Raw genomic sequence first — 20,986 nt, forward strand, 5'->3', positions numbered from 1 at the left:
TTTTATGATCCTGATTCTGCTTGGAGCTTTTGATCTTCTTCATCCCAGACCACACTTCTTTGATATTACTCTCCTGGAGCTTGTTTTCCAGCTACAAACTTGATGTCGCAGCTTCATCACTGGTGCATTCAGTGCAAAGTAACCCCTGTTCCCTGAGTAACGTGTTTGGTGTCTCACCAAATCACCCTCCTCGCTGTAACGTTGCCAGGAAGAGGTTATTGTTTTGAATAACTGTCAGTGCAGTCCATTCCTATATATAGGGGGAGGGACCCTGCCCTCTCTGACAATAGCAGGCTTAGTTTCCAGCAAATCCAGGCTGGCATAATGTAGAAGAGGTTCTGATGAAGTCACGCTGAAGGCGTTCCCAATGTAAGACACTCACTCATGGTACTCAGAGAACTGGGGTTATGAAAGTAACCTAAAGATCTTCTGCACCTTCAGGTAGGGAAGATGGCTCTGACCTTTTTCTTTGCTTAAGGGCTGATTGGTGGCACAGAGTATTAAGCTTTCTTTGCATTCCTGGCAGTGGTGCAATGCAGACCCCTCTTGGGGAATCCATAATTCTACTGAGGTACTTCAATTCTGATTTAGGAAAGAACAGTAAAAGCTGGAGGGGCATCACTAAGGAGGAATGGACCCCTTGCCCAGAACCCTAGTGTTGTCTCTTTAAGGACTTCTATGGTATTATTGTATTGTCCATATCGATCACTATGTTCAAACATGATAAGGACTCTTGCCATTAAGACTCCCTCTTATGGAGGTCAGTTATCAGCTGTCCCATCTTCTGACCCTTGGCCAAATGTTTTGGAATGTCTCTTCTGTGAAAGGCTGGGGACTTAGAGGCAAAGTGGCCTGTGCTCTCTATCTTTGTTGTTGATACAGCTGCCTTTAGCTATGGTCAAAAGGTCTGTGGTAGACATCTGGTTGGCCTGTGGGTCTCCTGAGGCAAAAACAGTCAAAACAGATGACTGTTGACCTTGAGTGAGAACTTAGTGGCATGGAGGAAGGAGTATTTTGATGATCTCTACCAGGTTTTAACACCTATCCTAGTGGAAGCAGAGGATGGGTGCTCATTGTCAGTCTATTTAATAGCATGGGCTAAATTCAACAATGTGACAAGACTTTGGAGTTTGGATGAGATCCGACCCGATTTGTAGATTAGCATCATTTTTGTGTTTATGTGTTTGTGCAACATTTTGTATTTGCAGCTGGTTTATGTATATGTATGTATAGTGGAAATGCAGGGTATGTGCAATTTGCCTCTTTTTTTATCATGATTGCAGATTCTCTAATTTGGTCATAATATCAAGCACAAGTCATAACAATTCAAGTGAACATATTTTTAAATAATAAACAATTTGTAAATCAAGTAAAGTCTTCCTGTCAAATTCTACACCTATGAAATGATGCAGAAACTGCAATTTATGTTTTTTTTTGTGTGTGTGTGTTGTTTTTTTTTTTTTGCAGTCTGTCTGTATGATCTAAAAACAATTGTCTCTGTAAAGTGCCTTAAGACTAGGTGCAAAAAATAAATTGCTCTGAAATTAAATCAATCATCTATATCCACCTTGGAGAAAACACAATACCAAATCTTCCTTAGCTTGAAGAGATATAAAACTCTGCAATTAAACAGTAAAAGATGAAACCCATACAATTAAATTGTTTGTTAATTTTTTACTTCATCATTTCAGATTACACACAATAACAGATAATGAATCACAAAAGTTTCCAAGAATGCCCACAATTTTTTTCTTTTTTTACGGATTGGTTCTGATTCAGCATCACGTTTTTCTTGCCAAGTCAATTATGGCAGCAAAGACAAGTTAAAATACCTCTGTACAAATATGTTGGATATTTTATCTGATTCCAGGTACAAAAATAAGTTCTAAGTGCTTCACACACTTTAATACTGTCTCTGCTTCGGCATGTTCACAGCTCGGATGCCAACATGTGTCATCTGTTCTAAAATATCCACAAACCTTCAGTCAAAAAAAAAAGCAAAAGTTAAACCAAATGTTATTGCTGCTGTCAGCAGCTGCTTTTGTCCAAATACCAATCAGGATTCCCTGGAGCATTATTTAAGCCTGACACCTTACCATTCTACCTATAACCTCACTCTAGTTATTGAACCAGGTTGCAAATCTCAAATAAAGATAACACCTTGGATTGTAGGATAGAAAGGAGGTGCGTTTTAACTAATGCAACAGACTTACAAAAGAAAATAAAAAAAACATTCAGTGAGAACATAAGAACACTGATAACAAACAGAAAAGTATCAGCAATAAGACAGCAAACGTCATTCGTACAAAGTTTCTGAGCGTTTTTACGCCCTAGAGAAACAATCCTACTGAACCACAGATAATACAAATGAAAACTATGCTTTTAAAAAGCTCATATGAACTTGTATAAAACAGGAAACTTTGTATACAGTTTTTTACAACCCTTAAGCCCTGCCAAATATTTTTTTGTGGTACTTCATTACTCAAATGGCTTCAATCTAAAATAAAGACTGCTCTCAATTTTACAGAGATGGAAAATAAAAATAAGAAGACATTTTCCTTACATATGTTATTAAGAGGACTTTGGCATCCTTTAAAGTTTACAGTTTCATCCGCCTAATGTCTTTATTTTCTTCATTCTATCAAAAAACAAAATATATGATTAAAAGGTTTGAAGAATAGCTAACATCCCAATTGTGATTGAAATCATCAGTATAGGACACGTTAAAAGTACATATCTTGGTTAGAGATAAGTCATACTGTAAACATCTAACCAGAATAAGGGAATCAGCCAATCAGAGGCAGTTTTTAGAAACTTGGACCAAAGTGTTGACAATTAATAATTCTAATTGAATAGGAGCAAAAAAAAAAAGGAGAGAAGGTGAAAGATAAAATGTCAAAGATTAAGAGTTTGTTTCTGGGCCCCTGACGAGTCCCACTGGTTTTCAGCAGCAGCTATCTGGGATGAGACTGAAGTGGTTTTAAACTAAACTCAACAGAGTTTGTTCTCCCTGTATAACCTAAACACAACAGCTAAATACTACGTTTGCACCAGTTTACTTGAAACCTGCTATTAACTAAGAGCCAAAAAAAAATCTGACCACCTGCCAGGTCACAGAGTTTGCTTTTTCTAAACTGAATCAAATTTTGTAGTAAGGAAAGCATTGTGGTATAAATGCAGTTTAACTTCCCTCGAAAAGGCTGCTTTAGAAAACACCATATCCATCAGTGTGGCGAGCTGCCAAGGCAAATGCAGGGTAGCCCTCGTACGTTGTGTAGGCAGTTAGATCTTGTCCAAGAGAGACAGCCTGCTTTAGCTGGGAGGCGACTCCTGAGGATGCAGGGCTCGCCAGTGCGTAGCCTAGAGAAAGAAACAAAAGAAAAGCCATCTAATAGAAAAATCCTTCTGATTTAGAAAAACTAAAACAAAACTTTCATAAATCACAAATGTGAACCAGTTCTGGTTCATTCTGATCTTCACATAGATTCTGTTGGTGCTTTAGTGAGTGAAAAGTTAGTTGGACTTGGGTACGGACCTTCACATACCTGGGAAGGCTACTGAGGCCACAGCAGCTGCAGTAGCACAGCTGGCATCAGCAGCGCCCTCTGTCTGCAGGCCGAGTGTCTGCAGGGTATGTTCGGCTGCATGGACCTTGGCTTCTTCCACTGACACACACAGTTTGGCAGGAGTGAAGGGATGTCTACAAAAAGATAACAGTAAAATTACAAGATTTATAAGTAAAAGGGCCAGTTCATGATACCATGAACTACAATCCAAATAAAGTATTGGTATTTTAATTTCACTGCTATACTATTTACACTTAAGGTCCTATGACAAGGTTTTGCATGCTATTCAAAAATACTAATTTCAAATAATATGTATGTATTTCTATTTCAATGAACATGCTAATTTTAATCTTTTTCATATTTAATTATGTGTCCAGGTTATAGTCATACTGAAAATAATATGATGACACTTGTTTGGTTCTTGATTTCTCTGTAATTCTGTAACCTTAAATTTTATCTCATTTTTTATTACTATTTGAAATAATTTTTGAATATGACTCATTGGTTTATGACACAGAAGCTAAAACTATGCATCAGAACTCCAAAGTCAGTGGCAGCTCTATTCGCTTTTAAACAATTAAATTTTTAAACTACAATTCACCAGTTTTTTTTTCTTGTTCTTTGCTTGTGGCAAAAACCAACCCAAGACAAGAATCAAGACATTGCTGGCTTATAATAATAGTATTGCATGCATAGAAGTTGACTCTGTAAATGTATCTGCCTTTTTCTTTCGGTTGTGATTTGCTCTTTAAAGGTAATTCCCTAAAATTACCGAAATAATTTCATAATCCTGCAAAAAAAAAAAAAAAAAAAAAAACTGCAACCAACATGCAAACCTTTCATACACAAAGAAGAACAAAAGACAGACAACAAAACTGTCAAAAAACAAACAGTGAGAGTAACATAATGCAATTACATACTTAGTTTAAATTATATTTAAAACTTAATTTTTTGTTTTATTTAGAGTCTTTAAGTCAAGAGTTCAAAAAGAGGTTTCCTCTTCATTTCCTCCTATGAGTACTGTATGGAACTTTGCAATAAACAGAATTAAGTTGTTATAAAATAACTTTTTTGGTGTTGTTCTTCTCTGTAGAATATGGTACAAGTGTCAGCTTCAAATACAAACACCATCAGCACCTGTTCTTGCTCATGTCCCCTCAGCAGATTCCTATGTGATACCCTGAAACGTAACCATAATGGAGCCTTTAATTCTCCAGGTCCACAAAACACATACTGTAGAGTGGTGATACAAATTTCCATGATCCTCTCACTAGTTGAGAAATCTGAGATAGGTAAGAGTCACAATGTTTGTCTTGGATCATCATTTCAAAAAGGATAGAATGCGGTAAACTTGAAAAAGTTTATTAATATAAATTAGTCTGCAACCCTATTTCTCTAGCCTGGGTGCCATTCCGAACTTAGTCCCGCCCACAACGTTTGAGGTCGGGAAGTTCGGTCTGGCATTGCTCAACAGTAGCGCGAGTATGCTCGCACAATAGCTGGCGGGCCAACCAAATTCTCAGGGCGGGCTTTATACGATGATGGACAGATGATCAACAGTAACGTAATCAACCACGTAACAATGGCTGCCCCTGGAGAGTTGAGGTGTGTAGATTCTGCTATTAGGTCTGTTCTAGAAGATATCGACAGCAAATTAATTTTAAAAGAGGAAAAGAGAAACGCGATCAAGGCTCATCTTCTTATTCTAGGCGTGCAACTGCACGCTTTGATTTTTGTTAACAACTATGCGCCGCTTAACATACGTCACGGACTCCGTTGCTCTTATTGGTTGCAGGTCTATCCAATTGAGTGCAGAGGCATTTTTTTTCCTAGTTCGTTCGAAACACGCCCCATAATCACAGCTCTATGGAGCAGTATCAGACTCATATTCTGACTAGAATTGAGTAGGACTACGTCAGGCTACTATTTCTCTGCTGTTTAATGACAATTCTGGTTCTGCTTTCAGTCTTAAAAAGTAATGTCCCCACTACTGGAATGGATTTCTCCTACAATGATTTCGGTCATTTTGAAGAAATCGTCTCCTACTGAGTCCTCAGACCTTACGTTCAAAAAGGAGATAATTATGACCTGGCCAACAATGGTGCGTCATCTCCCAACTTACATAATGTGTATTTAAAGAGGAGAGACCCGCTCGTAGCATTGATACTGTCAAGCGCTGTATATTGGCCTGAGGAATAATTTAAAATAACTCTTATTCGATCGATCTGGATCGGTTGTTCTCTTCCAAACCACACAAGTGTGTTTAATGGAGCCTACTTCTCCTTTTTGATTTGTTTAACAGTCTCCCAGAACTTCCTACAGTCCAGCTGAAAGATGTTCTCCAAGGCCGGAGAAATTCAGCCTATGCTATTTCCTTCTTTAACCACTGAAGGTAACTGAGGTTGCCATTATAGGAGTCCAAGAGGTAAGGGTCTCCTTACACCTTCAGTGTCTTGCTCTCATTGTCAGAGGCAATAGTAAGCTTCAGTCAACCAATGAGAGAAACATTGAGGTTCTTCCCTCAGTTATCAATTTCTACCTTGTAGCTTTAGTAACTGGAGCACCAGTCTGCTGCAATATAAGGAAGAATAAGCTCCATGTACTCACACGTTGGGGTACTGATTGGCGAGAGCTGGGATGGTGATCTTGTAGAGGAAGAGCTGTCGTTGGTCTGGACTGATGGCCGAATGGAGTTGATAGACCGGCTGACCCCAGTTATTCTTCTGACACAGCTCCTCCAAAACCTGACAGGAGTACAAAGAGGTGGAAGCGTTCACTATGGGAATTTAAAAAACTAAAAATATGTCATGTTGCTTGTGTGTTTCCCATCACCTGCGTCGGTGGCTTGATGCCGGTGGCCTTTAGGCTCATGGCAGCAGGATTCATCGGTGTCAGCTCCATCCCTGGCAGCAGGTCATATAGCTTTTCTTCAGCCTGTTTGTCCCCCTTCATACCATAGGAGGCACTGCTTCCACCCCCTCGTCCCATGGCTCCAGCCCCAGCTGCATAGGCCAGGTAGCCCCGCCCACCCAGCCCTCGCACCCCAGCGGCCCCTACAGGTACAGTCATGTAAATTTCTACAGGAGATCGGAGAGGCAGTAAATCAATCAAATCACTGGAAATCAGCAAGGACGAAGAATCACACTTTCACACAATTATCAAATCACTGACAACAACAACAACACCTGAGTGATTTCTCATTTTTCAGGTGAATTTATGACCAAACTTCAGCTGATTTAAAATATCTCACATGATTCCTACCATAAAGTATTCTGATTTTTAAACCACGTTCATTATGTCCAGATGATTTAGGAAGATCCACCGCTCAGTGTCACATCTGACAGATGTACAGCTCAAAGCCAACTTTATGCCAGTGTGCGATCCTGATTTTCTAGGACAGCAGCTAAGGAGTGACTGGTCAGTCTGTGCTGAGGGGAGGAGCTTCACCATCAGATTAAACAGCCTCTGCAGTCAAATTCAACTCTGACAGCAGATCTGCTTCCATCATATAATCCAGATTGTCCTAAGACAAACTGTTCTTACCTCTGACCGAAGGCGTTCTAATCAGTCCTCTACCTCCTACATGAGCTTTGGCTGCTGGGAAGCGGAATTGACCAGGAATGGCAGCGTAGGTTTGGGGGGCATAAAACACAGGAGCCCCAAGATACGCCGCTGTAGGGTCATACACCTGCGTTAGGAGAAGAAGGAGGGGAAGAACAAGAAGAAAGGTTGCCTTTTGTATTAATGTAAAAGTTTCTGACTTCTCTCAACTGCCTTTTATAGCTTCATGTTAACATTCTTAATTATAACTCAGCATGTTATCTGAATCCCAAGCTATGAAATAGCTCAATTTGCCAGTCAATTGTACTCCAGCTATATGTCCTATTAGCAATGCTTTCTGCAAAGAATGCTTTCCAAGCATATTTCTCTGCCAAATACAAACAAGTATGTGGAAAAATGGTCACTTTTATGCATGTTATCACAACTGTTAAGAAGTCAAAAAACATATTATGTCTCAATAAATCTTACAGCTTACACAATTTCATTAAGAACTTGATTTCTTAATGAATTTGAGAATTTGATTTCATTTAATGGATAAAAGCGTATTACATGTTAAAATTTTTTTAAAGAAACTGATCAGTGCAAGACAATTCTCTCAAGGTTTGATCCGCTGACATACTGTACATGTCATGTTAGTCTTGATCTAAGTTGGCAAGAAGGCATTAAAATACATTTGTTTTGTTTTTTTATAAATTGAATGAAGTTTTGTCTATCTAAAAGTGTTTTAAAATATGTAGCCTCAGTGTAGTAATATCTCAAAAAATTAAAGAGGGAGCTGGCTCGGAGCTCGTCTGCCTGGCTGTGTGTTCCCTGGACGGGGCCGCCTTTTACAGCTGCTTTTTGTATCTCTGCTTCTGTCTCCTTGAACCCCAGTCGGCCTCAGCAGATGGCCGCTCACACTCAGCCTGGTTCTGCTGGAGGTTTCTTCCTGTTAAAAGGGAGTTTTTTCTCTCCACTGTTGCTACAAGCATGCTTAGTGTGAGAGATTTCATCCGAGTCAACGAGTCGATGCAATCAACTGGTTTTTAGTAGATAGAAAACTTTGAATCAATTTGACTGTATGATCTGGTGAACTGTAAAGTGCCTTGAGATGAAATGTGTTGTGAAATGGCCCTATATAAGTAACATGAATGAAAAAAGTCAGACATTGACTCTCATTACCTTATAATTTTTAAAAGTGCTAAAAAAAAAGGCTCTGGGTTGTAACAAAAATCAACTTTAACGGAAGCAATCTCTGCATCTGAATCACAGGTAATAATTTATTTTTATTAGGAAAATTAAATTTTTCTATATTTTTTTAGGGGTCAAAGTTCAGACTGTCTCAGTTCCTGCTCCAATACCCCTGATTCAAAAGATGAAATTAGCAAGTTCTGCCTTTAACTAAGCCAGGAACTTCAATCATCATCAGTATCAAATACGTAAAGCTTAAGATTAGCCCTTTGGGTTGGAGATACCCCCGGTCTAAACTCTTATACCTTCCTCTGGGGCACTGATAATAACCGGCCCCTGGATGGAGCTATTTGACATCCTATAATTAACCTCTGTTGATGGTGCAGCTAAGCAGCAAACCACAGCGCCTCAGTAAACTCAGAGTTCAACCCATTATCAGTTCTTTATCTCCTGTTTATCTTTGGTTTAAGTTCAACAAAGTCAATTTTATGACTTTTATGTCAAAAATGTTCCCGCTAAAAACACTTTAATGAATCATTTCCTAAACTTTTGGACTAATGAAAAAATAACTTTCTGAGTCATGTTACTCCTTTTTCAACTTTTTCAACATCACTAAAAAGGTGTTGATTAAAATGTTTCTATTTTATTGCAAAATTGTTATTTTTTCTTTCTGTGGTAATCAATATTTTTAAGATTCTTGTATTTTAACCTAAATTTGTACCAGAGTTTCTATTTAGTGATTCAACGATCTGATCTGAGGATAATACACAAACTATGCTGACTTTTTTTGTCATTGGCTTAGTTTGGACAGCATATCAGATTAAGCCACGTGGACAACGCTGGTAAACATTATGACACACTTCAACAAAGGTTTGCACATGTCTGTAGTCGTTTGACCAGAGAGGAAAAAACTGGTGTGATTTGACTTGGTGATGTCCTGACACTTTGAACTAATTTTGGCATTATCAATTTTAAATTCAGATCAAGGCCCTTAAAAGCTTTAAATCACCTCTGATCATGGCTTAACTCATATAAATGTACTGTATCTTTATTTATATTCAATTAAAGGTATCGTGGAGGATTTTCAAGAAAGACCAACCCTCTCCTCTCTAAAAAAAATGCACATGCACAACCTTGTACCCGCTCCCGAGAGAATACGCCTATTAAACTTGTGCAACAGCATGATCAAGCCCATTTCCCCTCGTGCACACTCTGTTTAAAAGTTGCTGTTTGCATTGCTCATACAAGCTTACTTTCCAAAAGAAGATTTGTAATTTTTCCACTATGTAAGACTCACCACCAGTAAGTGAAAATGGGGACGAGCACGTAGGACGGCCATATGTAAACGGCCATGTTACGTGCCAGAATGATTGACAATTAGTAGGACAACTTATTTTGATGATCCACCCATAAAAAGAACATCCTCCACTATACCTTTAAGGTAAGGACCCAGTATTGGCAGAAATGTTATGTTTGCATGAGCATCATCTGAAATGTTTTAAACCTTTAGCACTTAACCATAAAATTTTTAATATTAGAGAAATGAAAACCCAAATTCCTGAAATCAACTTATATTTGTGATGTTTTCTGAATCCCCCAGTCTTACCTGTCCCAAAGTATAAGCTGTGTAGTCAGTCTGCAAAACCGAGCCTCCTCTTCCTCCGGTTCCTCTGGTGTACCGAACATAGCTGTCCTTATCCACTGGCTTGGCCAAAGTCACCTCGATAGGAGAGCCGTCCACCACCTGCAGGCAAGGAGAGAATGGAGGAGTTTACCGCCATGTTGACTCTGAAAGAAAACAATGTTAGCCCCAAAAATTTCTACCAACAGAGAAGTTTATTTAGACAAGTCGTTTGCGAGTTAAGCTCAGAAAAAAAAAAAAAAAAGGTTTGCATTGGTTTTCCTCAACAGACTGGAGTGGAACCATTTCCATATGATTTTTTTTTATGTACATAACTGAGTGGAAGGTCACACTTAACGTTGGTTAAGTTACTGCTATTTTATTTTAAGGATGAAATCATATCTTATTTCTGTTTGAAACCACAGAGGAATGGTAGACAGAGACTCAGAGCTGACCTTTCCATTGAGAGCGTTCATCGCGTTAATGGCGTCTTCTCTCTGACTGAAATGTACAAAGGCATAGTCTCTGATCTTCTTCACTCGCTCCACTGCACCTGCAACATCATACATGACCTTTACTGGCATCTACTTTGATAATTTATAGCTTACTAAAGCTTCAGATATTCAAATCATTTATAACAGAATGACACACAAATACATCAAAGACATAGTTTTACTCTTTTGATAATTGTCTATAGGAATTTTTGAACAGGATAACACATTTACTTCTTTCTTTTTCGCTGATCTGAACACTATGTATGACTTTAATGGAAGTTACATTGTGTTTTGGAGAGTTTTCAGTGTTTTTCCTGAATATTAGTTAAGTATGGCTAACTTATAGTTTAATTTAATTCTCTTTGAATAAAGCTTTAGCTCCTGATAATTCAGTTTCTAAAACAGGTTTGTGATCAGGATTGTTTGCAGTTTTCTATCATATAGTTGGAATTTGAAAAATTCAAATACTGTACATGAATGAAATGTTTCATTTTCTGATTACAGATGAACATAATTATATTATTGTTTATATTATTGTTTGTCATTATCCTGATAAACTTGCCGTCATGAAAAGAAGTTGAATTGATCATCTAAAAGTACATTAGGATGAATGATACATTAAAACTCATAAAAATGCCAAATGTGATTTTTTCATTGTTTTATTAAACGGATCACTGATAAATTAAAAGAAAAACAGGAAATGATGTATCTTTGTGCAGATTATTGTTTAAAATCATGCTTCTTTATATAAATAGTTGCCCGAAGAAGCAGATTTTTAATGGCTATATTTTACAAGGGCAGTATTTGTGATCGTCGAGATATAATTTCTGTGCATGTGTCATACAACTACCTATAAAATACAGCAAATAAGTAATAATTAAGTTTTTGTGATCAGTTTTGTTGTTGTCATGATACCTACACAGCATATTGTGATGAGATCTTAAGTCTATATTGCCCACCCATATTCCTAATTTTGTATTCAAGACACATTGTCTTTCTATGTAAGGTTTTTACTGACTTTTCTGGGGCTATGTTAGAAAATTTAGGGTGATTTTCTCTGCTGTTGCTGCATTTAAGGACAATGTGAGATGAGAGTTTCCATCAATCCTTGTCTTACCTGGTTTCAGGCTGTTAAACTCCTTCTCTATGGTTTCCTCTGTAGTTTGCAGCATTAGGTTCCGCACATACAGAATCTTAACAGTTGCCATGGTATCCTCATCAACCTCTACCTCAGGCTCTGCCCAGTCTACTGCAATAGGATGACCCCAAAGCTGAATCCGACCTGAGACAAAGGACACATGCCTTTAATCTTTCTGCACAAGTGTTTGATCACAATTGTTGTTCAGGTTTCTGAAATAGATAACATTTACCGCTGGACCAAAGAGTATGATCTGCAAACAGAAGATGTTAAAAAGTTGCAGGAACTAATGAGACCCTAAAGAGCTGCTTGGGGAAAAGAGGTTGAGATTTGAAACCTACGTCTGCACAATACTGGATGTTAGTGTGATCAATACTGGATGTCAATATGGACCATATGAGTTGCTGCTCACGGCGATATAAGAAAAGAGGACGCATAAGCAAGCGTCAAAATATCTACATTTTTGCCAATTACACCTTCAGCAACATATAGTGAATGCAGGGTTGCTACTCCCTGCCTACTGTGTGAAACAATTAACTGTTTTGAAGGTTTTTCATGGTGCTTCATTCTATTTCAAGCTTCTTCAGTAGGTTGAACATTTCCTGCATTGTGTATAGTTGGTTGATGGCTGAAGGAGGGTTCACCCATGAAGCCATCAGTGCAGGAACTCATTGCTTTTAACATGCTCTGGATCTCCTGCTCATCAAATGCACCAGCTAAGTTAAATCTTCTTGATGTGGAAGAGCATGGAATATACCCCAAGCCCCACTAGCAGATAAATAATTCTCTTCATGATCTCTTTCTAGTCTACTGGGATGCGAATCTTAAAACCACATGGGAGAGGACTGGAACTTCTATGAAGCTGTTCTTCATTCATTCTTCCCCGAGAGACAAAAGCAGCACCCTCATCACTGCAGGTGCAGAATTGTTCCATTTACTAATGTATTGTTCAGTAATGCCATCACTTAAGAACATTTAGCTGCTGGAATTTTTTCAGACAAAAACTAACATTTGACCAGGTGTGGTCAAAATGCATTTCCTAAACCAGGAAACAAAACAGCAATAGTTTACTGTTGTGTAGAAGGTATGAATCACTGTATCAAGAGACTTTCCAACTGACTGTAACTATAGACACATCTGAAGACAGGTGTATCTAAGATCATACAGAAACAATAAAGGTTCTGATTCAAGCATGGTATCTCAGGTATCTGCTATCATATCACAAGACCCATCAGCCGTAACATTGACTTTGACTGGCTGATGCTTGGACAAGTGGAGACTTTGACTGTTTTAACGATGTATCGATAATATTAAGGTTTGTTTTTGGCTTTGCTAGTGATTTTTTCTCTATATGGCTATGATATCCATTTACATATTCCTAGTCTCATGAAGGGAAAGACAGCTGGGTTTTTTAAGATAAAAAATGTAATTTAGAGGTTAAACATAGAGCATTTTCTGTATCTTAATAGTTCAGGCTCTACCTGGCAGGAGCTTGCGTCGGGCCATGGCGGCTGCTCGGTGACTCTCATACTCTACAAAGGCGAAACCTCTGTTCTTGGATTTGTCTGCAGCGCTTGGATACACGATAACATCCACAACTCCATCGGTGACCTTCCGCATCTCCGTCAGGATCTCATCACGCTTCTTTGTTTTAGGAATCCCTCCGACAAACAGACGGCAGTTATCGACACTCGCACAGACACCGAGGAGGCGCCCATTCCTGGGAGACATAAAGGAAAAAAATCCTATACAATGTCAGATTAAAGCAATATATTGGTCTTTGCAAATAACAACCCAATTAATTTGTAAAACAAGCAGCTGGCTACAGATAAAGGTAGTTCAGACATTAAGTCTCTTAATTAAACTGCTCATCATTGCTTATGAAACTATCCCGGATATCTAATGAACCTGAATTTGTATTGGTTCTTTTAATCAAAATGTAGAGTTGGTTATGTGTTCAGTCAATAGATAGCAGTGTTTAACTTGTTTCTGACATGCTCATTTGTAATTATTGGGATGCTAGATGTTTGGTTCAGGTCAGGGTAAGTGTTAGGGTTAAATAAGGGTTGCATCATTATATCAGTTATTACTTTTGGGACAGATCAGATTCCTGACAGTATTAAAAGCTGTTGTTGTAAGTAGAGAATCGTCTGACCTGATCTCATAGTTGTTAAGCTGCTTCATGGCTGTCCTGGCTTCCTGTTTGTTGCTGAAGGTGACAAAGGCGTAACCTCTGTTGTTCCCGTTGAAGTCCATCATCATCCTCACCTCATAGATCTTTCCAAACTGATGCCAGGGTCAGGGAATGCAAGAACATTAGAAAATAGGATCATAAAGAGATATTCCCAACTGTAGTCCTCCATGTCTCACCTTCTCACACAACGGAACCAGTTCATCTTCAAAGAGGTCTCTGGGGAGTTTCCCCACAAATATCTCACTGCCTCTCTCAGGAGGTGGCCCATCCCAGTCAGGTGGTGGACCACCATACCGCCGCTGGCCGTTCTCCTTAAAAACAGAAAACCAGGTTAGGAGCAGCAGCATGGAGAAAGATGTTTTTTCCATAGTTCTGTCCCCACCTGTCTCAGCTGGTATCCGGTCCTTTGGGTAAGTGCTCTTAGAGCTACTTCTTTCTGTGTCCCCGCCAGCCCGTCCCCACTTCCCTTCTGATTGGATTCCATTGGGTGTGATTAACAGCAGATTGTGAATCAGGGAAATTAGGGGAGCTCACTGTAAAAAATAGACATAGCATATTTTACTTATGATTAGTGTTGTGCCAATTTCATTTTTTCGGCCCCAATACCGAAACGTGATACCTAGCTGTGCAGGATTGGCACATGCCAATACCATAACGATACCATCTGTTTGAAATTGATGTGTCTGTATATAAGGAACTGCATACTACTTGGATGTAAAATAATTGCCATCATGGCTTTGTCAAGCTGCTGCCTACCTTTGTGAAGCAGGAAAAAGACTAATACAAAGTGAATCCAGTAGAACTTTGTATTGCCTACCAGGAATGGGTGACAATAGTTGAATAAACTTTTGGCTCTCAAAATGGTATCGCTGCCCTATTTGTTGGTACTCACTGATATCGATACCACCATTTTAGCGTTGGATCGGGGCTCGGCCCGATACTGGTATCGGTGCAAAACTACTTCTAATGTTCTGAAGATGAATAACAGTCTGCATGGGCTGTAGGTAATTATAGAAGCTCAAACTGTTTGTGATGATGTATCTGATATTGTGTTTTGCTCCTGTTTTGGGATCACTGTGTATCCCTAATTTCATCATTTGTACCTCACCTCGGTAGGCTTTGGACTAAACCCTACAAGCTGCATGTTTGTGGTTAAGTCATTAAATTACAGATGAAAGCTACAGGCAGCTCCCTGGAAAAAAATAAATTTCTGGCCAGAAAAGATATATCTATATCTGTTCAATGATGTAATATATATAAAAAAAAAACTTTGGAGAGACACATTTTTTTCGTTTTCTGAATAAATGGTTCTTCAGTGCACACCTGCTAACTTATGAAGCAATGTTTAATACAATTAAGAAATCTTTATCATCTTAAGGAATTCCAACTTTCCTGTTACAGAGAGTACTACTTTGCAGAGAGGGTTCAAGATGGTACAAAAACTGTACAAAGGTTATCATGATATCTGTGACTTAGTTAAACTGAATGTTTCTTCTGCACAGATGAAAAGACCCAAAACCAGTTAAAGAGGCAAACAGCAGCATCTGTTGAGCTGCTAAGAGGATTGAACTTTTGAAAAAACATCCAAGAAAGGCTAAAATCTCCCAAAAGGTTGCAATGGAATTTAGACTGATTAAACTAAACTGAAGCTTTTTTGGTATGTTTAGCAGAAAACAACAAAAATACCAGAAAAACCATAGTGAAATACGTGTGGTTATTTTCATAAAGATCAATAAAGTAAGGCTATTCTGTTCCAAAGCCAAAAGGTATCTGCTGGTAGTTTAAGTTTTTAATCTCTTTTGATCTATTAGATATCAAAATCAGATGTGAATAAAGCATTTTGAATAACTGAGGTCCAACTAACTTAGAGGAGGTTTTCTGAAAAGGGCCATGGACCAGATAGGTTCTCTCAATCTAAGGGATATAGCAATTTTTTTAAATTATAAATATGGGATGATGATAGATTTGCTTTAACAAAGAATAAATGTGAATTTACTTCAAAGGGTCTAAAGTTTAGCTTTAGTTTAAGGCAATTTCCTATTATGCAACAAAAATTATTTTAGCTTTTTTATTTTTAATAGATTTCCCCCCAGATTTGATTAGGAATAAACTTAATTTAATTTCTTTCAAATTCCCTGTTTATTTCTCTGGTTTAGGTTGAAGATATTTTTTAGGTGTCATCTCTGTTTCAGCCTCTGTTGGATCAACTCATGTCACTGCTGAGACATTATGTCCTTACAGATCTGCGGCTCCTCGCCTTGTTTTCCTAATCTGTGCGGCAGATATGAGCAGCGAGGAGGTCAAGGTCTGCTGGCTGATCATTAACAGAGACTGTGGACAGCCTGACAGTCCATCTCTCCGTCCTGCAGGGAGGAAGTGGCTGCAGCTGAAATCAGGATGAGCTTTCACTGAATTTATTCAGCAAACATCCCTTTAAGGGATAGATTCCCTCCCTACTCAATAAAACTCAGATTTTATAATTTTTTCTGAGAAAAACTGCATCATGAAACCCAAAATCAAATCACAGTAAACAAACTGCAGCTCCATGACCAAGCTGTTTACACTTTCTCAATGTTCTGTCCATTGAAAACCAAACTTCTGCAGCTGTTTTTCATTTCAGATCTCATGAAGTCCACAACTAGGTATTTTTTCCTTAAACATTCAGTCTACAGGAGCTCTTGCTGATAGGGTTGTAAGGAGACCTAATAAGCTCAGCTAGTGAAAGCGCAAAGCTCAGTTACCAGCCTGTTGTTTATGGAGATCTTACCAAAAACATAATGGTAATAATTTCAGATTAACCCACAGGAATAATTCCCCGATGTCAGAAATTTAGGTTGTAAACTAAGACCAACACTTTCACGATAACCAAGCTTGGCCAATTGGTCCTCTCACAGTTAGTCTTTTTAATTTAGAAAATCAGTTCTTTCCAACGGTGAGCAGCTTCCTGGATGGCAAACTAAACAACAGAGCAAATAATCTAGAAAAAAATTGCTCAATTTTAACATTTCTTCTGTTTTATTTTATATCAGTAATTAATTAGTTATTAAAACTAACTTAAAGTAAAAAACTGACTTAAACTAAAAAAAGATCACTAGTGGATGACCTTTGAATAATTATTCCTTCCTTCAATTAGGTTTAATTCTAGTTTCTGTCACAGTTTTGGTTCTGTTATGTTTTCTTTTGAGTCCTCTGTTTTACTTTGCTCTATGTTTTCTAGTTTTAGTGGTTTGATTTTTTTTTGTCTTCTCTGGTTATTCTTCAGTTTTCAGGTTTTTATTTGTTGCCCTCTGCTGCCCTCTGGTGTTCTCCTCTTTCCTAGCTACTTTTCCTGTCTGCTCTATCCACACCTGCTTCCAATCTGCTCATTAGTCCTCTTTTTGTTTCAGTCTCCCATAAATACTTTCTCTGTTCAGTTCCTCAGCGCTTATTTCTCATCAAACTTCCTCCAATTTCATCTCTCTGAGTCTTTCTCCTCGTGATAGTTTTCCCCCCTGAAGTCTCCATGTTTTCTGGTTGGTTTAACTTTTTTCTTGTCGGATTTATTTTTGGATTTTTGGAATCCTGCCTCAGTTGTTTGAAAACACTTCATTAAATCATCAAGAAAACCACCTCTGCCTCCCTGTCTCTGCATTTGGGTCCTCACATCACAACCTAATCCTGACAGCTTCTCCAATAGAATTCATAAATAACCTCCTACATCACCTTATCCGCCACTTAAAGCTGCATAAATAAAATGGCGTATATCAACCATATCTAGGTTTCTGTAGAAATGCAGATAGAGGATTCTGCTCTTGATAACTGTTTCTATATTGAACACATTCCTTTTTAAAGACAGTGACAGGGTAATTCAGTTATGGGTCTAAGTCTATTCTCCACATTTGTGAAATCACAGCCTCAGTCCTCCTGCTTTTACATGATGAGCTTCATAATTAGAAACACAGGAAGAGTGTCTGTTATCTGGGATAATTCAGGGTTTAATGTATATCATACGTGGAATGTTTAGTTTTTTGACAAATATCTATTTTTTAGAGTTGACATAATTAATCAGGACATATATCTGTAACAATGCAAGAGTATTTTACTCCGACACATCATATTACCGTTTAATGCAGTCAAGCACACTTTAAAATATAAAGTCTACTAAGGGAAAGAAATGAAAACAAATTATGCTCTCTGTGCAGATGAGAACACATTGTGCAGTCTGATATCAAAACTGCAGCATAGAGTTCACAATATTTAAGACATTTTGCAGCAGTGTTTGGAGTATGTTCATAGAAAATTCAGAAAAACGCATGAGATTGCATGTAACAAAATGTTTATAAAAGCTTACATTAAAATAGAAAAAGAGCCTGAGCTATATCCAGATTTACATTTTATACTGCTTTATTTCTAGAAGCCCTCCTGCCTTCCTCTTTTCCCAGCCCCTACAGTTTATAATCTTATTGTAGCTCATAGATACAAAGCAGTTAACAATATTTTTCTTAATTAAATTTTTTACTTAATCAGGACTAACATTTATTAAAGATCCAACTCATAAAGTTTAAAATTTTGTCTTTTCTGCTTTAAACATCAAGAAAACATGAATTTGATTCATGAACAAAGCAACTGTATCTGATTTTTAACCTGTTTTCTGCAGCTTTCCGCCTCATGGAGGACTTTGATCGCAACGCTTCCAGAAATGTTTCATTAAAATCTTGTTATCTATAAATTTGATTTAATTCTCAATCGGGACAGGAGACTAACCTTTGTTAACAGTGAAACTGATTAGGAAGTCAAACCTTAAAAAAACAAAACAATCTAATTTTATCTATAACAATAAAATGCTTTAATTATCTGATTATATAAAACATCAAGACTTAATCCCATCACCTCTGATTATTTACATTACTACTGTTTCTAATGAGAAACTTCCTGTAGGATTGTCTTAGGAACTAGAATTACCTACACAGACATAACAGGAAAACTGTGAATAGCTCATTAAATCCCTCACGGCTGTCTAAGAAAGCTGTAAAAACATTCAAGTTCCCACAAGTAAAATTTTAGTGCTCTATGAGCAGGATTTAGAGCAGCCCCATCTACAGTACTAATGCAGCTGTGTTTTGTAACAAGATGGTTGTAGTTTCCACTCTGACCAGCAGAAGGCAGTACTTGTCAGAGGCTGCTAGTTTAATTATTCTAATTAATTAACTTATAGCTAAAGTTGCCTCAAGTAAATGTTTTCATTCAATCTATTTTGGTGCAGATTAATCTTTATATTTTACTTACTAAGATAGTGGATTAACCATAACTTTTGAAAAAATATTTTTTTTTTTGAAGCAAAGCTGCTAAAAATAATTAACTTTCTTAATGTCTTAAAAATTAAGCTTTCATAGCATTGCAGTTTCTCTTAAAATAATTCGAAAAACTGATAATGATATTTGTGTCTAATATATGTTTTCAAAGTTTAGCGCTATTGTGAAAAAATACAATTATGGGGATTGGCGTCCTAGTGGTTAAGGCATTGCACTTGGGATCTAGAAGTTCTGATTTCAAGCCCCACTACCACAGACTGCCACTTTGGCTCCCTGAGCAAAGACCCTTAACCCCCACTCTGCTCCCCTGATGCCACACAGTGGCCACTGCTCCCACAAGGAGATGGGTTAAATGCAGAGATCAATTCCTCCATTAAAATTTATATAAATTTACAAAAATCTGATAATATGTGATAGTTTATGTTTAAATCCCAATTTAAAAAAGTCTTCTTTCAGATATCCTCAGGTGACTTCTGGTCTGAGTCAGAGCTTTCTGAATAAACCAGTTGATTAACTGCACATGCTCAGTGAAGATTAGCATGTGAAGAGATCAGCATAATGTTACACCTAACACTCCACCCGGTGAAATTAGTAAAGAAAATGTTTGAAAGGTTAAAATTGGATTCGATATAACGTCGACATTAACATAATTAATTTTCTTCCATTTTTATTTTGGAGCTTCTGCAGACTGATAAACATTGTGGATTTAATCAGTATTTAAGAATCAGGATTCAATCTAAAATGGTTCTTTTCACAGCAGCAAATTTGGCAGGAAACGTTTCAGCTAAATGAATAATAATACAAGATTCAATTTTAACACAAATTAAAGATTTGAACTGAGTTTGATGTTTTTTTCCCCTCCACATGCTCCAATCTTCCCTGCTTTGAAATATCACATAAAATTAAGCATAAAAAAAAAAGAAGATTTATTTAAATTGCAAATACTTTAAATTTTCTAACCATGGCAATAGGATTGCTATTTTGCACATTTAAAAAAAAAGGATTTGACCTGATTGAAACGTTAGATTATAGGGCATAGCTTCCAGTCTTATACCAGTAAGGAAATTAAACTGGTGTTAAAGTGGCCCGGAAACATCAAGAGAAACACTTTCACTGACAGAAGAAGCTCAAACAGCTGTTGAACGCAGCTCAGTCGCCACATACCCCGGCTGTTTGCTCAGTTTTCAGCCTCAACACACAGCAGAGAAAAAGAGAAGGCGAGAAAATCATACTTCATGTGTATCTCTCTCCAAGTTGATGCTTTAAAGCAGATTTTTTTGTATAAAAATCAGAAAAACTCACCTGAGCAATTTCAGAGATCACCTCCCTCCGATCAGAGCTGTGTCATTCTGAGTGGAAGTGTGTGTGAGAGCCCCCTGTGTCAGTGTGTGTGTGTGTTTGTGTTGCGTGTGTTTGTGTGTGATCACATCATATCAAACTCCAAAGGTTCACTGTCCTGGTGTTAGCTTTACAAGCTGCAGGACGTTAATGTTTAACCTGCTGCTATCTGTGGACTAACTGAGGCAGGTCAGTGTGTGTGTATGTGGGTCTCATGAGGCCTTTGACCGACAGGATCCGGATCAGAGGCCTTTCCAGCTGCTCTGAGAACTGTCTCTAAAGGCCTAAAAATGTTTCTGACAAACATGAATATTGGAGGTAAAATCAAGATCTATTAGATTTAACTGTTTTCTAACAGAATCTCCTGTGTTCTTATAATCATTTGAATTATTTTTCTCATATCTCTCATATTGTTCTATGTGATTAGAGAAACATTTTAACAGACAAACCAAAGAAACCAACTGCAGAAAAAAAGCAGCTGTTATCCTTGTATAACACATGGACAACAAACTCATACAGTATGTGCTTTGGACATTACGCCCCTTTTACATACCTGATTATAATTCAGTTATTTCTTTATTACATGACCATTGAATAAAAATATATATTTTTT

General features: G+C 37.7%; 1 protein-coding gene across 1 annotated transcript; it reads right to left on the minus strand.

Annotated features, from left to right (window-relative positions):
- Positions 1-1,773: 1,773 nt before the first annotated feature.
- Positions 1,774-20,424, minus strand: a1cf (APOBEC1 complementation factor). Its single transcript, XM_015400217.1, has 13 exons — positions 20,338-20,424; positions 14,127-14,277; positions 13,921-14,055; positions 13,706-13,836; positions 13,032-13,270; positions 11,530-11,694; positions 10,374-10,471; positions 9,904-10,041; positions 7,110-7,254; positions 6,399-6,643; positions 6,174-6,310; positions 3,546-3,700; positions 1,774-3,360 (listed from the first exon to the last, which is right to left on the minus strand). The coding sequence occupies exons 2-13, from the start codon at positions 14,226-14,228 to the stop codon at positions 3,206-3,208; spliced, it is 1,845 nt and encodes a 614-aa protein (XP_015255703.1). The 5' UTR covers positions 14,229-14,277; positions 20,338-20,424; the 3' UTR covers positions 1,774-3,205.
- Between the last annotated feature and the right edge of the window lie 562 nt (positions 20,425-20,986).

The sequence above is a fragment of the Cyprinodon variegatus genome, unplaced genomic scaffold (assembly GCF_000732505.1).
Source record: "Cyprinodon variegatus isolate N-32 unplaced genomic scaffold, C_variegatus-1.0 Scaffold1082, whole genome shotgun sequence".
Classification (NCBI taxonomy): Eukaryota; Metazoa; Chordata; class Actinopteri; order Cyprinodontiformes; family Cyprinodontidae; genus Cyprinodon; species Cyprinodon variegatus.

Coding starts and splice junctions, on each gene's coding strand:
- a1cf (XM_015400217.1), bottom strand. CDS start 14,228: ATGGAATCCAATCAGAAGGGAAGTGGGGACGGGCTGGCGGGGACACAG. Junction 10,042..10,373: donor TGAACGCTCTCAATGGAAAG/GTCAGCTCTGAG, acceptor CCTTGCCTGCAG/GTGGTGGACGGCTCTCCTAT. Junction 6,311..6,398: donor GCATCAAGCCACCGACGCAG/GTGATGGGAAAC, acceptor TACTCCTGTCAG/GTTTTGGAGGAGCTGTGTCA.